The sequence below is a fragment of the Lytechinus variegatus genome, chromosome 6, assembly GCF_018143015.1.
Source record: "Lytechinus variegatus isolate NC3 chromosome 6, Lvar_3.0, whole genome shotgun sequence".
In the NCBI taxonomy this organism is placed as follows: Eukaryota; Metazoa; Echinodermata; class Echinoidea; order Temnopleuroida; family Toxopneustidae; genus Lytechinus; species Lytechinus variegatus.
Genome location: NC_054745.1, coordinates 40505218 through 40523908, shown reverse-complemented (window position 1 = coordinate 40523908; position 18691 = coordinate 40505218). Strand labels below are relative to the sequence as shown.

Here is an 18691-nt window from a genome sequence, read left to right as displayed (position 1 = left end):
TTTTATTTTAGATACAGGTAGTTCCCCCTTTTCCATTCTAGAGACTTGTACAATGCACAGAGTAATATGCTACAAATGATTACACTCGTAAATTCATCTCGATGTGTATTCCCTATAGAGTAACCTGTATCGTCCAATGTTTTATTTTGATTTATGTCACCCTTTTTGTTTTTTCATTTATTTTTTATTTTATCTTTGTTTTGTGATTTTACTACTTTTGAACTGTCTTAAATAATTTTCAACTACCTGCAAATATTGTGATTATGTGTGATTTTGAATACCAATAAAACACATAATTAAACAAAAATCTTGCTTTGAAATCTGCCTATCACAATGAAAGAAATTAGGGTCATTTGACCAAAATTGCCCATGAAGTAACTACGAACTGGTCTATAGCGGAGTAGACCTTTAGTCTGCTATGCAGTCTCTGAATGGCTCGTGAGGTGGGATCTGAGTACTGAAAGGGCGAGCGAAGCGAGCCACTGCAGCCTCAGTAGACCTAGTCTGCTATGTAGACTCGTTGAATCAGCTGAGGTACACACACTGCAGATGTGGGTCTACATTTGTAGACTAGAGTAGACCGGCAATATCAACCTAAACCAACAAAAGTCACTAATACCCCCCACCCCTAAGAAGTATAACAATTTGAAGTGAAAGCTAGGGATCCACTTCAAATTAATGGACATGTGATGTAAGCCTTCGTCATAAAAAGATCGTTATTAGTTATTTTTCTTCTTCTTTTGTTTTCTAGAATAATAACATTCAAATTTGTGACAGACCCACTGAGAGTGTTACCTTGGTTTGTTGGAGATCGTTTGGGCATGGGTGTGGACTCAGCTCTGGAAACGAATAACAACAAAAGTAATTTTTCAACGAGCATTTGCTTCATTAAAGCGACTTTACAGATGGGTGTTACGGAGGCTTGTCCATTTTCACAACATTGATTGGTCAAAATGTTTCGTAAGTTATTTTCTTGTTATTGAGAGTGTTAAAGCCTAATAAATTAGAACACGATAACCATTATACCATAGAAAAGATTGAAGCATGTAGGAAAGAATGATTTTAGTGATTTATGACCCTTTTCCCCCTTCATGTAGAACGCTATTTAATCGTACCGGTACTCGCAGCTGTGTCTACGCGACTGGGCACTGCACTGGCACTGCAACTGCAACTGACAGTCGCAGCGCAGACAGGGTGGTGCGGCACATGTGTGCGGCGAGGGCGGTGGTCCATGTTTCATTGTTTGCGTGACCGTCATTTCCCCTGCCTGGCCTGGCAGTGGCAGTTCTGCAGCTGCGTTTGTCGTCTTCAAGTCCAACTTGAAGTTAAAAACGATATACATTACTGATGTTTGGCATGCCCTGATGTTTTGTCTGTCAAACAAAAGTAGACCAAGGCCAAAAGCTTTGATCTTTTAATTTAATTTAATTATTTATATTTTATGTTACTTAAAAGTGAACGGTAATGGTTGTTCAACTTCAAACTTCTGAACACCATGAACACTGACTAAGCAATCATCATGCTCATCAATCAAGACTTTGTCAGAGCCAGAGGTCAGAGGAGAAATTTGAAAAAAAGAAGAAAAAAGTACAGGAGCACCTGGGGAAGGACAACAACTCCCATGTCAGAAGAAAAAAGGTTTAAAAACATGGGTATCATCTTAGACGGTGTATTTTTTGTAGGATCGCTCATGCATTATTTTGCATAACTGTACAACAACCTGACCAAGCGAACCAACCAGAAATGAATGTGAATATCTAACCATTTTTTGTGAAAATAAAGCAAAATTTAGTGGTGTGGAACTTAGTGGAAGTGTAACTTTAACCCTAAATAGACTGGGCTATTTCGACGCCTCAAAAGACTGGGGGGGCTGATTCAGCCCCCCCTTATGATCTCGGCCGTTGATCGCGCGATCGCGACGAAAATTGGCACACGCGTTACCCATGGCATTATCTACAAAACTATAACATCAAATTCGGCAAAAAATCTCAAGTCTCATTAATTATGCTAATTTATGCGTAAAATCATAAGTTTGCTCTAATTAATAAAATAATGCCCCTGAAATGCTAATTTTTGTTTCACATACTCTAGATAGGCATCTGATCAAATTGATTTTTAAAAAATTTCAAAATCAAATTTATTTTCTTATGTATTCTATTGTTTTCTAAATTTCTTATGTATTTCTATGTTTTTCGACTTTTTGTTTTTTATTGTTTTTTCAATGGAAATTGTCGGGGACTTTATTTTGACCATAAACAGGATAAAATTAATTGATTTTAAGCAGTAAAAGGAAAAATAATGAAACATTTATGAATTTTGGCTAAGAACACTATTTGCATGGGATTTGTACACAAATTCACGTTTTTGAGTAATTTTGGGTCTGCATGCACTTACGAAATGTTGCGTAATTTTGGAACCGCGTACCCGGGGGTCACAATTTTGGTCTCAAAAGTTGCGCAAGACTTGAAAGTAAAAAGTCAGCGAGCGACGCGGTCAAAAAATTTTGCACAGCGGATTTATCGCGAAAAATGTCGAGGGGGGGCTGAATCAGGGGGGGGGGGCTGAATCAGCCCCCCCCAGTTTTTAGGGTTAACTTACATGTAAGTGTAAGTTATCATTCATCATCATTATCATTGTACGGAAGAAGTAGATGATCCTGTAATGCTTTATGCTTCTGATCTTTCCTTCGAGATTTTTTTTACTAGTCCACAAAGAATTGTAAACTAACATGTGAGGAGGGCTGTTTCTGTGGAAGAATTTGGTGTATATTGAGGACCAGTGTTTGTCCAGTCCACTCATTCAACGAAGAAGGTTACATAATGGTCCAGTGTAGTTTTGAAAGAATTCAACAAATATGCCAAGATTACAGAAGAAGGAAGACTGATCCAGGAGTTGATCACTCTGACTAAAACTGTTTTTTCTTAGCAATGAGTTGCTTCAATATTTCTACAGCTTCGTGCGATGACCACAGGTGCTAATTGTGGAATTAATGATATCATCTTGCACATGTACAGTGCATGTAGATCTAGTCGATCTAAATCCGATATCGGTGAAAGTTTCAGTAGTGTGCTGAATTGATAAATCTCTTTATTCAGATATATTTTTACAGGACTTACCCTGTAAGAAATATATTGGTTGGCAATTAAAATTCCTTTCTTTTACTCTGTAGCTCAACGTATAGGAAGATGGATGCTTGCCAGGGCACTCGTGCAGAAGACTGGCGCGCGTTCTCGGAGTACAGTCCCTGCAGCAGTGCTAGACAACACCATGCAAGAAGTGATGGACTCCATTCATGAGGCTGGGACATACAAACCAGAAAGGGTGATCACTACCAGGCAAGCTGCTGACATCAAGGTGGCCGGATTGTCAAAGAATATTCTCAACTTTTGCGCAAACAACTACCTCGGCCTCTCTGTAAGTATGCATTGAGAAATGGTCACATTCTTTGAAAGTTGAGGTTGTTCTCATATTTCCCACCAAGATCATAACATGGCCGGATTGTCAAAGAATATTCTCAACTTTTGTGCAAACAACTACCTAGGCCTTTCTGTAAGTATGCATTGAGAAATGGTCACATTCTTTGAAAGTTGAGATTGTTCCCACAAGATCATAACATGGCCGGATTGTCAAAGAATATTCTCAACTTTTGTGCAAACAACTACCTAGGCCTCTCTGTAAGTATGCATTGAGAAATGGTCACATTCTTTGAAAGTTGAGATTGTTCCCACAAGATCATAACATGGCCGGATTGTCAAAGAATATTCTCAACTTTTGTGCAAACAACTACCTAGGCCTTTCTGTAAGTATGCATTGAGAAATGGTCACATTCTTTGAAAGTTGAGATTGTTCTCACAAGATCATAACATGGCCGGATTGTCAAAGAATATTCTCAACTTTTGTGCAAACAACAACTACCTAGGCCTTTCTGTAAGTATGCATTGAGAAATGGTCACATTCTTTGAAAGTTGAGGTTCTCACAAGATCATAACATGGCCGGATTGTCAAAGAATATTCTCAACTTTTGTGCAAACAACTACCTAGGCCTTTCTGTAAGTATGCATTGAGAAATGGTCACATTCTTTGAAAGTTGAGATTGTTCTCACAAGATCATAACATGGCCGGATTGTCAAAGAATATTCTCAACTTTTGTGCAAACAACTACCTAGGCCTTTCTGTAAGTATGCATTGAGAAATGGTCACATTCTTTGAAAGTTGAGATTGTTCTCACAAGATCATAACATGGCCGGATTATCAAAGAATATTCTCAACTTTTGCGCAAACAACTACCTCGGCCTCTCTGTAAGTATGCATTGAGAAATGGTCACATTCTTTGAAAGTTGAGGTTGTTCTCATATTTCCCACAAAAGATCATAACATGGCTAGATTATCAAAGAACATTCACAACTTTTGTGCAAACAGCTACCTAGCTTTTCCTTGTAAACTTGTGTCAATTGAAAGCTAATCCCATTCTACACTCAGCAAAAAAAGTTCTTGGACACTCATAAAAGTTAAAATATTCCATATATAGATATTCTATTAACTTAGGCAAATTATTGTATGTCAACATGACCAGACAATATTCCTCTTCCATTATAACATGACATTTTCATGTGAACAGTCATGCATGGGTGATTAAATGCATTAAACAATAGCAAGATCAGTAAATGAAAATTGCAAGAAATGGACAATTCAAACGATAATGATCATGGCTATCCTGTAGGCATACATTCAACAATTTCAGCAGGTTGTTATCATCTGAATTGAATGCTTTGGGTTGCATCATTAGATGCATAATGAGGTGGATCTTTTGGACACTCACTTCCAAGATGAAGCTTTCCAACCAAGCGCGTGCAAGAGCAATAAGAATGTTGCAGTCTGGGCAGTCATTTAGACAAGTGGCTTGATATTTCTAAGTTTCACCAACAACAATTTCAAATTTATTTCAAATTTAAACCAGCGTTATTTGGCTACTGATGCAGTTAGAGACCGCCCTAGGAGTGGTCAACCTAGGGCCTACAACCCCTTCAGAAGATAAGAGGACAAGGATAATTTTCTTTTGCCTATGCCAAGAAACTAAAATTTGAAATTGTTTTCATCAACTAACTTTGACTTAAATTTCCAGTGGAATAGTGATGCATCCAAGGTGGATAACTTTCTCTTCACTTTTAGAGTGGTATTTGACTTTAAGTTTGCATTATATATTTATATGTATATATTTATGCCACACAAACTTTCACAACGGAAAGAATGACAATTTTCTTGCAATTTCCGTTTACTGACATTGCTATTCTTTAATGCCTGTAACCAGCCATGCGCTGACTGATCAATTTCTTGCAATTTTCTTTTACTGACATTGCTATTGTTTAAAGCACCACCCATGAATGACTGTTCACATGAAAATGTCATGTCACACCGGAAAATGAATATTGTCTGATCATGTTGACATACAATAATTTGCCTTTAATCTAATATCTATAAGGAATATTTTAACTTTTATAAGTGTCCAAGAACCTTTTTTTGCCGAGTATTAGGTTGGAATCTTCTCAGATTTTGAACATTCTTTAATCTTTGTTAATGGGTGGATTGAGAAATGATCACATTTCGAAAGTGGGAATATTCTAATTTTTTTTCATAAAACTTAGTAGAGGATATAAAAAAAACGGATTGAAGGCAGGAGTGAACATGAATGTTCGAGGCTGAAAGCATTTTTTTTTACATAGATGGTTAGAACTAATGACTTGAATAGTGCATGTGACGGAGGGAAGGCTACTCCAATAAAAAGTAAAAAATTCTATGCATGTGAAAAAATACTAACAACCACTTTACAAATGTGAATCATGTATAAAGTATAAAAACTGTTAATTTGTCCTATCAACAACCATCACTTGTACTTATTACACCATTTTCTTTTTCCACTTTCTTTTTCACTTTAGAGCCACCCTGAAGTGATAGATGCTGCAAAACAAGCATTAGATGATTATGGTGCTGGGCTAAGTTCAGCCAGGTTCATCTGCGGAACACAGGTAATTTAGCCTCTGAAGTTAAACACTAAAAATTGATCAACTTAAAAAAAAGCAGACTGCTTATCTCTGATTGAAACTAGATGGTATGTGATTTCTTATTTGTAAAATTTAGCAGAATAAGTTACTTTCCTCTTGCAAGCAAAAGAATAGGTAGTCAACCTAGCACTATTAATGTTTATCTGGGTGCATTACAAAAAAAAACAAAAGAAGAAAAAAACAATGCAAGATTGAATATGTAGCTTTTCCCATTATTTAATTCTGAAATTCCTCTATCATTTATCAGGGTCATATTATACGTATTATAATAACAAATGCAAAATTTCTAGAACAAGTTTACCATCGGCCAATCGGATTGTAAGATTACAGAAGCTTTAAACTGTCATTGCAAATTTGTTATTACATGGGTACCATGCTTGAACTACAAGGCAAAAAAGTGCATGAAAATGGAGATATACTTTGAGAGGTTTTACCATGCTCACATTTTGTTGCTTTCAAATAACCATTTGAGCGTTATTTGAATGATCATTTCAATGACACATATTTTGATAATAATAATACATGTCCATTTGTATACCGCAGTTGCTATGTGCATACTTGACTGCGCTTTGATACTTGGTATCCTATTATTACCCCAGCTGTAGCTGAGCCCCCATATTGATAGGAGCTAAAGCATTCAAGGAGTAAATCCTACTGGGTACCCATTCACCTCACCTGGGTCGAGTGCAGCGCAATGTAGATAAATTTCTTGCCGAAAGATTTAAGCCATGGCTGGGATTCGAACCCATGACCCTCTTTTTTATAGTCTGAAGACTAATCCACTAGGCCACAATGCTCCTCGATGATAAATGGGTTCAATATTACAAATAATTTCCAGGATATTCATAAGGATCTTAAACAGAAAATCACTGTCTTTCCTATCTGCGAGGACTCCCATCTAACACACCACCAGTTCTTGTGCTAATGATGGGGGTTTTAAGCTATGCTGATGCCATATAATGCTGTTGTCGTATTTGGCGGTCCAGAATTTAATAATTAATTGGTGTAATGATTTTAATTCATTTCTAGGATATCCATAAGGATCTAGAGCAGAAAATTGCACTCTTTCATGGCCGCGAGGACTCCATTTTGTACGCCAGCTGTTTTGATGCAAACGCTGGGTTGTTTGAAGCCATGTTGACGCCCGAGGATGCTGTGCTCTCCGATGAACTCAACCATGCCTCGATCATTGATGGGATCAGATTGTGCAAGGCAAGGAGATATCGGTATAAACATATGAATATGGAAGGTAAGCAGATCTGTTGCCTGTTGATTGCAAAACTTTCATCAACATGCTTTAACTTTACAACCTGGCCTAGTGTGGGAGGTAGGGGGTGGATATACCACGTTCAGCCACACCTTATCATCATGATTTTTTTATTTTTTATTTTTTAATTTTTTTTTTATATGTTTGTGTTTTTGTCTATGTTTTCAAACTTTTATTTTGATTACGATTTGTGTTATGTTAACTATTTCATTATACTCATTTTCTGTTATTAATTTATTTACTATGTATGTGTTCTGCTTTTTTTATCATGTTTATGTTTCTTTTATTCGTGGAGGGCTCCGTTGTAAACCAGTTTTTAACTGAACGGGACTACCCTCCACTGTTGTTTTTATCGATTTTTTGTTAAATAAAACATGAATAAATGAATAAATAAATAATGATCAAATTACTCATTTAGTGATGATTATGATAAAGTAAATGATAATAAATGAAGAATGATTTTTGATTGCATGGTAAAAACAATGTCATGTGAAGAAAAAAAATCATATTTTGATGAAAAAGCTACAAGTTTTACAAATCCAATCTGAAGGATACACTGTATTAGTTGATGCAACATGATAATCGAACTAACTCTGTGCTTGCTGAATTAATTTTTAAGGATAAAGAAGAACTTTTATTGTTTTGATAATTTCTTTGAATTTATTTTTTTATTGATTAATACCTTCACCCATTGAATGATTGAATTCTAAAAATTCTGTGGGGTTTGGACAGACCTCTGCAACTTTTCATCAGTAATGAATATGTTGAATATTGCAATTTATGCACTGTATATTTTTTAAGGTACAAGGAAATTGAATGGGGGGGGGGGTGGCTAATTTAAGGGGTTAAAGTAGAATAATTTAGAGCTTAGAATAACAGTTTACCTCTATGAGGATATAGGTTACTTTTATTGATACAACTTTCTTTTATTAGATTTGGAATCACAGCTTAGCGAGTCTATGGACTGCAGGATGCGATTGATTGTCACTGATGGTGTATTTAGCATGGATGGCGATATATCACCCCTCAGGTAAATAATTCCTTATATTGTGTGCCTCAGAATAGGATGAGATTGATTGTCACCGATGGTGTATTTAGTATGGATGGCGATATATCACCCCTCAGGTAAATAATTCCTTATATTGTGTGCCTCAGAATATGATGAGGTTGATTGTCACCGATGGTGTATTTAGTATGGATGGTGATGTATCACCCCTTATTAGGTAAATATTTCCTTATATTGTATGCCTCAGAATAGGATGCAATTGATTGTCACCGATGGTGTATTTAGCATGGATGGCGATATATCACCCCTCAGGTAAATAATTCCTTATATTGTATGCCTCAGAATAGGATGAGATTGATTGTCACCGATGGTGTATTTAGCATGGATGGCGATATATCACCCCTCAGGTAAATAATTCCTTATATTGTATGCCTCAGAATAGGATGAGGTTGATTGTCACCGATGGTGTATTTAGTATGGATGGCGATATATCACCCCTCAGATAAGGTTAACAAACAGTCTAAGAATGGGAAACCAGAGATATATAGTTACACTAAGAGTTCGGGCCCTGGCATACCGTCCTATGAAAGCCTTGCGGGTGAATCGTGGCAATCACCCGCAACTCACCTGCAAAAATTGTTAGACATGTTCAAAACTTTCCTGCGGCCAAATGAGACTAGCTTGCGCTCTTGCATGCAAGATACCTGCAAGATACTGTCAAAGGGATGACATGTGGTTGACCTGGGTTTAGCAAAAATTGCCACTCAGAAGTCCCATATGCAAGTCCTACACAGGACGGCGTGACAGAGCCTGAAGGCCAAACATACATGTAGCATGAAGGAGTGGAATTTTTCTGACATTTCATGAAATATAGTTGCTATATTTCATGAAATGACAGATAAATTTTAATATTTATTCCCCAAAAGTTCCTTGATTTCATATAACCGAGGGTGGGTCTATCTTTCGCCAAGGGGGGGGGGGGGGAGGGTGGGGTGGAAAAGATTTTTCCTCCATACTTTCTCCAATTGCTTGAAGCCATTGTTAGTTGTTGTTTTTTAGGGGGAGTCCTAAAGGCAACTTAGTTTTATTTCACAAATGAGATATTTCATATTATGATAAAGCAAGCGCAAAGCACAAGCTGAATATTTTACGATCATCTTGTGTATTAATCTAATCTAGTCTAATCTTTTGTTGTGGTAATTTTGTTATATTTTGTTCCTACATCATACAGGCCAGGGAGATAGTTGCACTATCTAAGAAGTATGATGTATAATGAATGTCAGGCTACCTGTTTTCTTGGTGCTACAGGGGGGGGGGGCACAGAAGAACATTCTAATCTATTAATCTAACCTGGTCTAATATAGTATAATCTCATTTGTCATATTTTTGTTCATTTTTCATACAGGGAGATCGTTACACTTTCCAAGAAGTACGATGCCCTTGTGTTTATCGATGAATGCCATGCGACTGGTTTCTTAGGTGCTACTGGGCGGGGCACAGAAGAACATCTTGGTATCGACGGCGCTAGTCACATCATCAACTCCACTTTAGGGAAGGCTCTCGGAGGTGCAGCTGGTAAGTTTTGGAGGGATTAATTTTAATCATGTTCTGCATACCAAGAATCTTGCTATAGGATTGGTCAGAAGTCGGTCATGTGATAAAGGGTAGTTTCACCATCAATTCAATTCAATTTTCAATTCAATTTTATTTATTTCACTTCCATCAAACAAAAACAAATTGTATACCATATATATAAAAATAAGTATTTGTATATATTGCAAAGAAACAAAAATAATAATACATATGTTGTGAAAAAAACTTACAAGATTTGGGCAACACATTGGCGGTTTTAAATAAGTATACTATTTTTCAATAGAAATTAAATTAAGATGGAAATGGAGGGACCCACTAAAAAGCAATGCTTGTACAATTTTGGCCCCTCCAAAATAGATAACAAAACCAAGAACAGAGTACAAATACAGACATATGTAATCAAATGAAAAAAATAAAAATAAAAAGATAAAAAATAAATGAGAGAGAAATAATACTCACAAAATAAATACGAAGTTATCAAAAAATATAGTTTGTATAGGACAAAACAACCCGTCCTAAAATATATCCACCCTTCCCCCCCCCCCAAAAAAAAAAGAGAAAGGGGAGAATGCCCTGAGAAGATGGATGGGTGCTGCTAAACGTAGGTAGAACACATGCCATCGTGGAATCATCACACGCAGTGATGGATGTTTTTGGTGTTGCTAATTTTTTTAGCCCAAAGGGTCATACCATGTTATGAATTAGTTTGAGTACGCGTGAAATGAAGAGGTCATTGCCACTAGATTTTTGGTGTTGCTGATCTTTTTCAGCCCAAAGGGTCATACCATGTTATGAATTAGTTTGAGTACGCGTGAAATGAAGAGGTCATTGCCACTAGATTTTTGGTGTTGCTGATCTTTTTCAGCCCAAAGGGTCATACCATGTTATGAATTAGTTTGAGTACGCGTGAAATGAAGAGGTCATTGCCACTAGATTTTTTTGGTCCATTTGACTCCATCACCTGCAGTGACGATCGCGAAAAATGTAGATACGTGCACGCAGTGTAAATCTTTGTGCAAAATAGAGGTGGATTACCCCTCGATTGTTTTGTTGTGATGGTAAAATTCCTGTTTGAGGTCACAATAACACTTCCTGCAGCAATATATCGGATACTTGTGCACGGCTTACATACGCGACAAGCATAATCGTCTAGATGGATTTTTTTGAAAAAAATTTTGATTTTTCTTTTAGATGAAAATTCTTATTATAGAGACACATTGATATCGGTTTCTTTCAGCAAGCTGGATGTACTTGCTATCTTTCCTCAGCTCCGCTTCAGAAAGGTAGCTACACCCAGCTTGCCTCGTAAGTGATAATTTGCCTATTACCTCCACCAGCGGTGATTATATACTTATCATATTAACTTGGTCTGCATGAAGTAGGGGTTCTTCTCAGATAGTCTAGTACTATGTGGAGTGTTGTGGACAAGTGGATTAGTCTCCACACTTTGAAACAGAGGGTCGTGGGTTCAAATTCCAGCCATGGCGTACTTTTCTCCAGCAAGAAATTGATCCATTGATGCACTCAACCCAGATGAACCAAATGGGTACCTTTATTTGTTAATATTATAAATACACAAGTAATAAAGAGCGTGTGATGCCATCACTCATTTGCATGCCGTCCATGATAAAATGTAATTTTCTCAATTCAAGTCAAAATTTCATGGAATTCTTAGTGGTTCTTTTTTGTGTGGTCTTTTTAATGATTCAAATAATCTTATTCATTATCATACTTGACCTTTCATATGTAATCGGTTTTACATAGGTGGCTATACATGTGGACCGAAGTCATTGACAGATATGCTGAGGCAGAAATCAAGACCGTATCTCTTCTCAAACTCTCTCCCCCCTCCTGTTGTTGCCTGTGCTTCTAAGGTAAGTCACTATGTAGATTCAGAAAGGCTCATGCCATCTAGTGCTGGTGGATGTATGATTTCAGTGTTAGTTTATTTATTTGTTTAAAATTTCATGCCAGTCCGATTACGCGCCTTTTGTTATATTTTTTTATGTGTTCGCTTCCATCCATTTGTGTGTCATACTCGGGGGGGGGGGGGGGGGGCCACTTCCATTGACGAGTGGATACCATGCGCGACCATGGGGTCTCGAAAAGCACCCTAAACACGTAATTTCCATATTCTGAAAATGCACCCCTTAACAAGTATTGGCGTGTGAAACCCTAGGTGGACCCTTAACAAGTATTGGAAACAAAGCGATACTCTTGGCAAATATTCCCTGAAATGAACCCCTAAACAAGTACTAGAATGTTTTATTGGTACGGCTCCTTCGGTTGTTGGCTTTACCTTATTTGGTTTAGTACGACCCCACCCTCTACACCTCGCACAAATCGGACTCTAAACACGAAGTGTTGGGGCAAAAAGGACATCCTTTATAAAACATTTTTTATTTTGTTTTATCATTCCCGAAAATTCAACCCTTAACACGTAATATTCCTAGTGAAATAGATACCCTTTTTCCATTATTTTTGTGTTTTTGACACCCTTATCACATTACGTACGTAACGTGCCCTATCGTGAAAAAGACATCCTTTTTACATGTTTTTTGGGTCGCGCATGGTATCCGCTCGTCAATGTAAGTGGCCCCCCCCGGGTGTCATACTCTGAAGAGTGCACAATGAAAAGCTTTAGTGTGGCTCTTCTTCGCGCTACTAGCAAAATATCGCCAATATGATATATCGCTGAGTTAGAACATTCTGCATTCACGTTCATTATGAGCTGCAAGAAGGAAATGAAAGTATGCTTTTTTCTGTGTAACTGTTGTTCATGAAAAGCAGGCATTGGGGTAGCAACTTATGGAAGTTCCGAGGGTGAATTGCTAATTAATTTATTACCAACTCGTCCACTCACCAAATAGTCTACTTTCATTTAGTCTGCCATTCCGTCCAACATTTTTTCTTTTTTGATGGTGCTAATGGTATAAAGTAATAAAACTTGAATTGGGCATTGTTACTGACATATTTTGAAAATGATTGTAGCAAAGATTATGTTTAAAAATTTAGCAGCGATGACAAGGATAGTTATCATTGAAATGGTAAAACTTAAAGTTAAAGATAAGTTTCATAATGGGCCAAATGTACTCTGAGAGGGAGAAAAAAAAGTTACATATAATCGAGGATTGAGTGACCATTTGGAATGAGTAATTGACCATTCAGGATAGGAAGCATTAAGTAGACACATCTTCAGGTAGCGTTTAAATGTGTCAGCGGAAGAGCATTGTTGGATTATAACCAGGAGAAAAACATTCCAAAAGAGCTCAAAGAATAAGTAGAGACTGTTTATTTTATTATCATACGCTCTTATACTGGAATCTTCCGGTTTGATGTCATTGTGACACGTTTCTCTGTTCCATTGTGCAGGTTTTTGATATGATAATGAGAGATAACTCGCTGGTATCCAAAGTGGATAGCAACACACAGAGATTCAGAAAGCACATGAACGATGCAGGATTCAAAGTCTGGGTAAGTGAACTAATGAGGGTGAAAAACAATTTTTTTCCTGAAAAACAGACAAAATTGTCCATAGAATTCCCCAAATTGAATGCTTCTTGGGACAATCTTTCCTAAAGTTGCCCTTACATCTACCCAAAACAATTTAAAAATTAAGTTTCAAATGATAATATTCTACATACACAAAAAAGCCCTTGAAATGAGAGAAACAGTCCCTAAAATTCGAAAATTGTTAAAATGTGGAACAAAAGAGCCCCTGAAATGATAATTTCATACCAAGTGACAGTCAATGGAGTTAATTTTTAACCCGATGAAGGGCACGAATTGTGTCTCATTTCTCAGTGTCATTTTGTGTCTTTCATAGGGTACAACGCATCCAATATGTCCCATTATGCTGGGAGAAGCTAGCTTAGCTGGACGCTTCGCAGAGGAAATGTTGGATCGAGGGATCTATGTCATCGGCTTCAGCTATCCCGTAGTCCCTAAAGGTTAGAATTGTGTTTGTTCATTCCACATTTATCAACATGTAAAGTTCAATTACAATATAACACAGAGAAGATGCACTTCTCGTTCACCTTCACAAGATCTGTTTTGTAATGAAAATATATCACAGTTTAGAGAAGTAGCTAGTTATTATTCTCGCCAATTCGGGCCAACAGTTTGGGAAGTGTACAAGTCAAAGTCACACAAGTGTTATTGTCATGAATTTTACAAGCCACCATTTCATTAAAATTGCCACTTCATTGCATTGTCAGCTAGTCATCTAGATTTTAATTCTGCTTCAGTCCGTAAAGAAAAAGTCCTTATGGCAGTATCCTTTACACACGTTTCAACATCTGTGTGCACAGACATTTTTTGGGCAAGATTTATAGATTGTTAGGAGTGGCAGGGGGGGGGGCTAACCCCTTCCCCCCTTAAAAACGGTCTGAAACGGCCAGTTTAAGTAGGGTTGGTTGGTTGATTTATATTGTGTTTCAACCTCTGCAGGCTTGGCCGATATCTTTGTTAAAAAAGTTGACACATGGATATATTTATTTGATTTCCATTGTATCAATCTCTGCAGGTCTAGCTCGTATCAGGGTTCAGATCTCTGCAGCTCACACTGAGGCCGAGATCGACCAGTGCGCCCAGACGTTCTACGATGTTGGCAAGAAACTTGGAGTTATCTAATCTCTCACCAGAATGGCATCAAGAAGGTGGGAACCGCAACGGCAAGGAACCTTGTCAAAAGTCAGTTGAGAGCAGCATCTTTCCTTTAAAGTTGCCTGTGACAGACAGAGGATAGCCTTCAAATTTGTGCTGCTAATTTTTAAGTCTGTAAATCACCGAAGTCTGGAATACATTTAATTAAACCGTAATCCATCGCTCTCAAGTTCATACTACTCATTCGTCTTCATCAATCTGGCTCATTCAGCACTTTTCTTAGGGACGAGCAGGTGAAACGTCCTTCCCTGTGGTCACATGGACGTGGTTAACCATTCTGAGGTGTTGAATTATTGTTTTAGTGGCCCAAACATGGAGTAGTGTGTGCACAGATCTTTGTAAATGAAAGGAAAAAGCATCAAATGACAAAGTTCATTGGAAAAACAATGAAAAACAAAGGTTAGAAAAAAACAAAGAAATACAAAATGGCCCAGTTTAGATAGGGTTAAGGAACTGAAACAGGTCCCCAAAAAAGGCTGCATATTGTTTATTTATCAGAGGCTCCATGCAATATTTAATAACAGGGTAGATCATGGGTGTCGATTTGTGCTGTGAGTGTTCTGTTCAAGGGGGGGGAGGTAATCTATTGTCCACCCCCCCCCCATTGAATGGTACCTGTACGTCACAGATTGACACCAATGGGGTAGATGATGTGCTATTACTATGCATTATGCATGCACAAGAAGGTATTTATTTTCTTGTTTACTAAGTCTTTCTATTATCAAGCATTTAAGTGTGCACCAACATTATTTATTTATTATCAATACCCTAATTCCGGGTGTTGTATTATTTTGAGTCACGGTTAGATTATATAAGTCACGGTTAAATTCATTAATTTCCGTATAAAAAATTACAATGTAACTAAAATGGGTTTCTCTATCCAGTGCTACATATAATTACTATAGAGCCTGCTTTTTTTGTCCCCAGTAGTATTCCTGTCATAACCAACCTTGAGTGTGTATTCATGCTTTGCTCAAGCAGCTGTCGAAGTAAGAGGGTTTTTTTTTTCTGGTGTGTTTAATCCATACTGTTTTAATGCAATATACATATACTTTCATGTAGATATGCCTTCATTCATTATCACTCCGGTGGTATTATTCAGATCGTTATTTTTTCTATTATTTATAACCTATAATCCAGGCAGAGGCTGCAGCTGTTATAGGCTACGTTATTTATTGAAAGTAAAAGTACGAATAAGAATGGCTGAAAGATACTTCCCTGAGGTACCCCACCAAATCCTAGAGCAACCAGTGTTTTTAACATTGCTAATTTCTCATATTTTATCAAAATTAGTAGCTTAGTACTTTTATAGTGCTCAAAGAGTGTCTTTCACCAAGATCCTGTTACAAGAATCTATAAATAATGATTAACTTTCATAGAACAATGGAATGTTGATGTGAAAGATGCTTGGTGCCTTTAGAGCAGATTTCTGCTGAAAGACAGAGCATGATTAAAGAGACAAATTCGTTGCATCTTTTTGTAGATGAGACTAGTTTCTGAGAACAAGGCAAGCAGCTTATCTTTGTGCATTGATTATTGTTTTTTTTTACTCAAAGTATCTCAAATAATGCTGAACTTTATCCAACTATGTTATATAATTCTTCAGAGGCTATTTTTAGAGGCATTTCTTGATTATTCTTTTTCTTTTATAGTCTACCATTTCTCTTGAGATCTCGAAAAGGTACATGTATTCAAAGATACATGTCACCTTATTTATGTATTATGTTTAAAAAGTGTTTGTTTTTAAAGAGGCTTATTTTTCAAATAGTGACTCCAAAGAGTATGTTTTGTACTTACGTACATGCCTTTTATGTGGGGGTTTTACAAAAAAATTATTATTTGGCCAAAGTTGTTTAGTTATAAAGACAAGGTTCTATGGCACGTCTGTTTGTAAGAAATATTTATAATGTGGACTGAGGCATGTTCATCTTGTGAAAGGAAATTATGATTATCGGATGTTTATACATGCGAAAGATGGGTGTATACTTAAGAATGTGTATTATCAGGGAAATATGATGTACATTATCGGGGAGAAATTAAGGGGATTTAACGGATTTTACTTTTTCTCGATTTTTAGCAGTCATTGGCGGCAATCAGCCAATGCAAAAGTCTGGATGCGTTGGTTTTTAGCATGTAATCATGTATCAAAATTGTTTATACAATGTATCACATTTCCATTTAAAAGTTGAATATATTTTTTGTTAAAAACAAAAGCATCATTAATATGTCAGCATTTCTTAATTGTTCATTTCATATTTGTGGTGATTGAATTACTGGACTGTTTGAATTAAAGAGTATTGATTCATTTGAAACATTGTGATATTCAATCAATTTGTTATTAAACCATGTGTTGGTTTACAGCAAGGATTTTGTTGTTGCTGTTATTTGTAGTGTGATGTATATAATGATGGGTTTCATGACAATTGCTCTGGCATTAATCGGCTCAAAGGAAAACCTGCATTTAACCCTAAAAGGCCCGGGGGGGGGGGGGAGATTCCGCCCCCCCTTGACATTTTTTTTTTATTAATCCACCACGCAAAATTGTTTTACTGCACCGCTCGCTGAATTTTTACTTTCAAGTCTTGCGCAACTTTCGAGTCTGCAACAATTAAAAAAAAAATCTAATAAGATACATAATACAAAATTTGGGATACCAATTTTTTTTGTGTACATTTGATCAGAATCATAAAAAGATAGCAATTTTGAGGCCATAAGTTAATTAGAGCAAATGTTTTATAACATACATAATTAGCATAATTAATTCATTGAAAAAAAAAATCAGAAAAATTAATCGTGTAGCCTTGTAGATTTTATCTCACACTACCACTGCAAATTTTGCGGCGCTCGTGCAATCGACAGCCGAGATCTCGGGGGGGGGGGGGGGGTTGTGAGATGGGTCCAAATAACCCGGCTATTTTAGGGTTGATGCCAAACATAAAACCTAACCTCAAGCAAAATAGCATAAATCCTGTTTATATTATTCAGAACCAAAATTCTATTACAATCCTAACTCTAATCCTATGCCCTCTGTTGCAGGAGCATGTCTCATATAGTTATTAACTTCACCATCATCATCATCAACATCACCATCATCACCACCATCATCACCACCGTCATCTTCATCATCATTACCATCATCACCACCATCCATCATCATCATCACCACCATCATCATCACCATCATCACCACCACCATCATCATCATCTTCATCATCATTACCATCATCATCACCACCATCATCACCACCACCATCATCATCACCACCGTCATCTTCATCACCATCATCTTCATCATCATCACCACCATCTTATCACCATCATCTTCATCATCACCACCACCATCATCACCACCACCATCATCATCTTCATCATCATCTTCATCACAACCACCATCGTCATCTTCATCACCACCACCATCGTCATCTTCATCATCACCATCATCATCACCATCATCATCACCACCATCAATATTACACACCGATGCATGACTTTCTTTTCCAATGCTCTCAACACAGAAAACTCCAAGTAATATATATTAGCTATAAAATTATCTTTAATTCTTGCTCAGCATGAAATATCATTATTTCACCCTTTGCACAAAAATAATAGAAAAAAATTGAGAAAAACAAATCAATTCTCACATGATATGAAATGACAAAATATTTGTAAGAATGAAGAGATATTTGTAAAATGATACTTCTAAGAAATAAGCCACCATTCTCTTTACTGTCCTAAAATTAGTTTATTGGAAACTAGATCGAAAAACCACATCACGATGCAGTTTTGAAGATCGCTTTGCCTCGTTAAACTGGTTTTTAGCAAGAGCGAGGACACAACTGTTCTTCGGGAAGCGATCTTCACACATTTTGAGCACACTACTCCACACACTGTGTAGAATGCCAACAATGCGGTTTCAAATTTCGCATGAAACGTGTCACCCCACTGAGAGCATTCCCGTAGCAACAAGACCGCTTTACGTCAAGTGGCTTTGAAAACCGATTTTGGGTGATCAAATGGTAACGCCAACAATGCGATCTTTCAAACTAGTTTCCAGTAAACTAGTTTGAAAAATATAATAAGAACAGGGTCTAAGTCATTGCT

The 18691-nt window shown here is 37.0% G+C and overlaps 1 protein-coding gene across 1 annotated transcript; it reads left to right on the top strand.

The window, feature by feature from the left end:
• The first annotated feature begins 874 nt into the window (after positions 1–874).
• LOC121417486 (2-amino-3-ketobutyrate coenzyme A ligase, mitochondrial-like) lies at positions 875–16953 on the top strand. Its single transcript, XM_041611205.1, has 10 exons — positions 875–960; positions 3170–3414; positions 5934–6023; positions 7089–7308; positions 8260–8356; positions 9738–9907; positions 11690–11799; positions 13298–13399; positions 13752–13875; positions 14451–16953. Exons 1-10 carry the CDS (start codon positions 954–956, stop codon positions 14555–14557), a joined length of 1272 nt encoding a protein of 423 aa, XP_041467139.1. The 5' UTR covers positions 875–953; the 3' UTR covers positions 14558–16953.
• The last annotated feature ends 1738 nt before the right edge of the window (positions 16954–18691 follow it).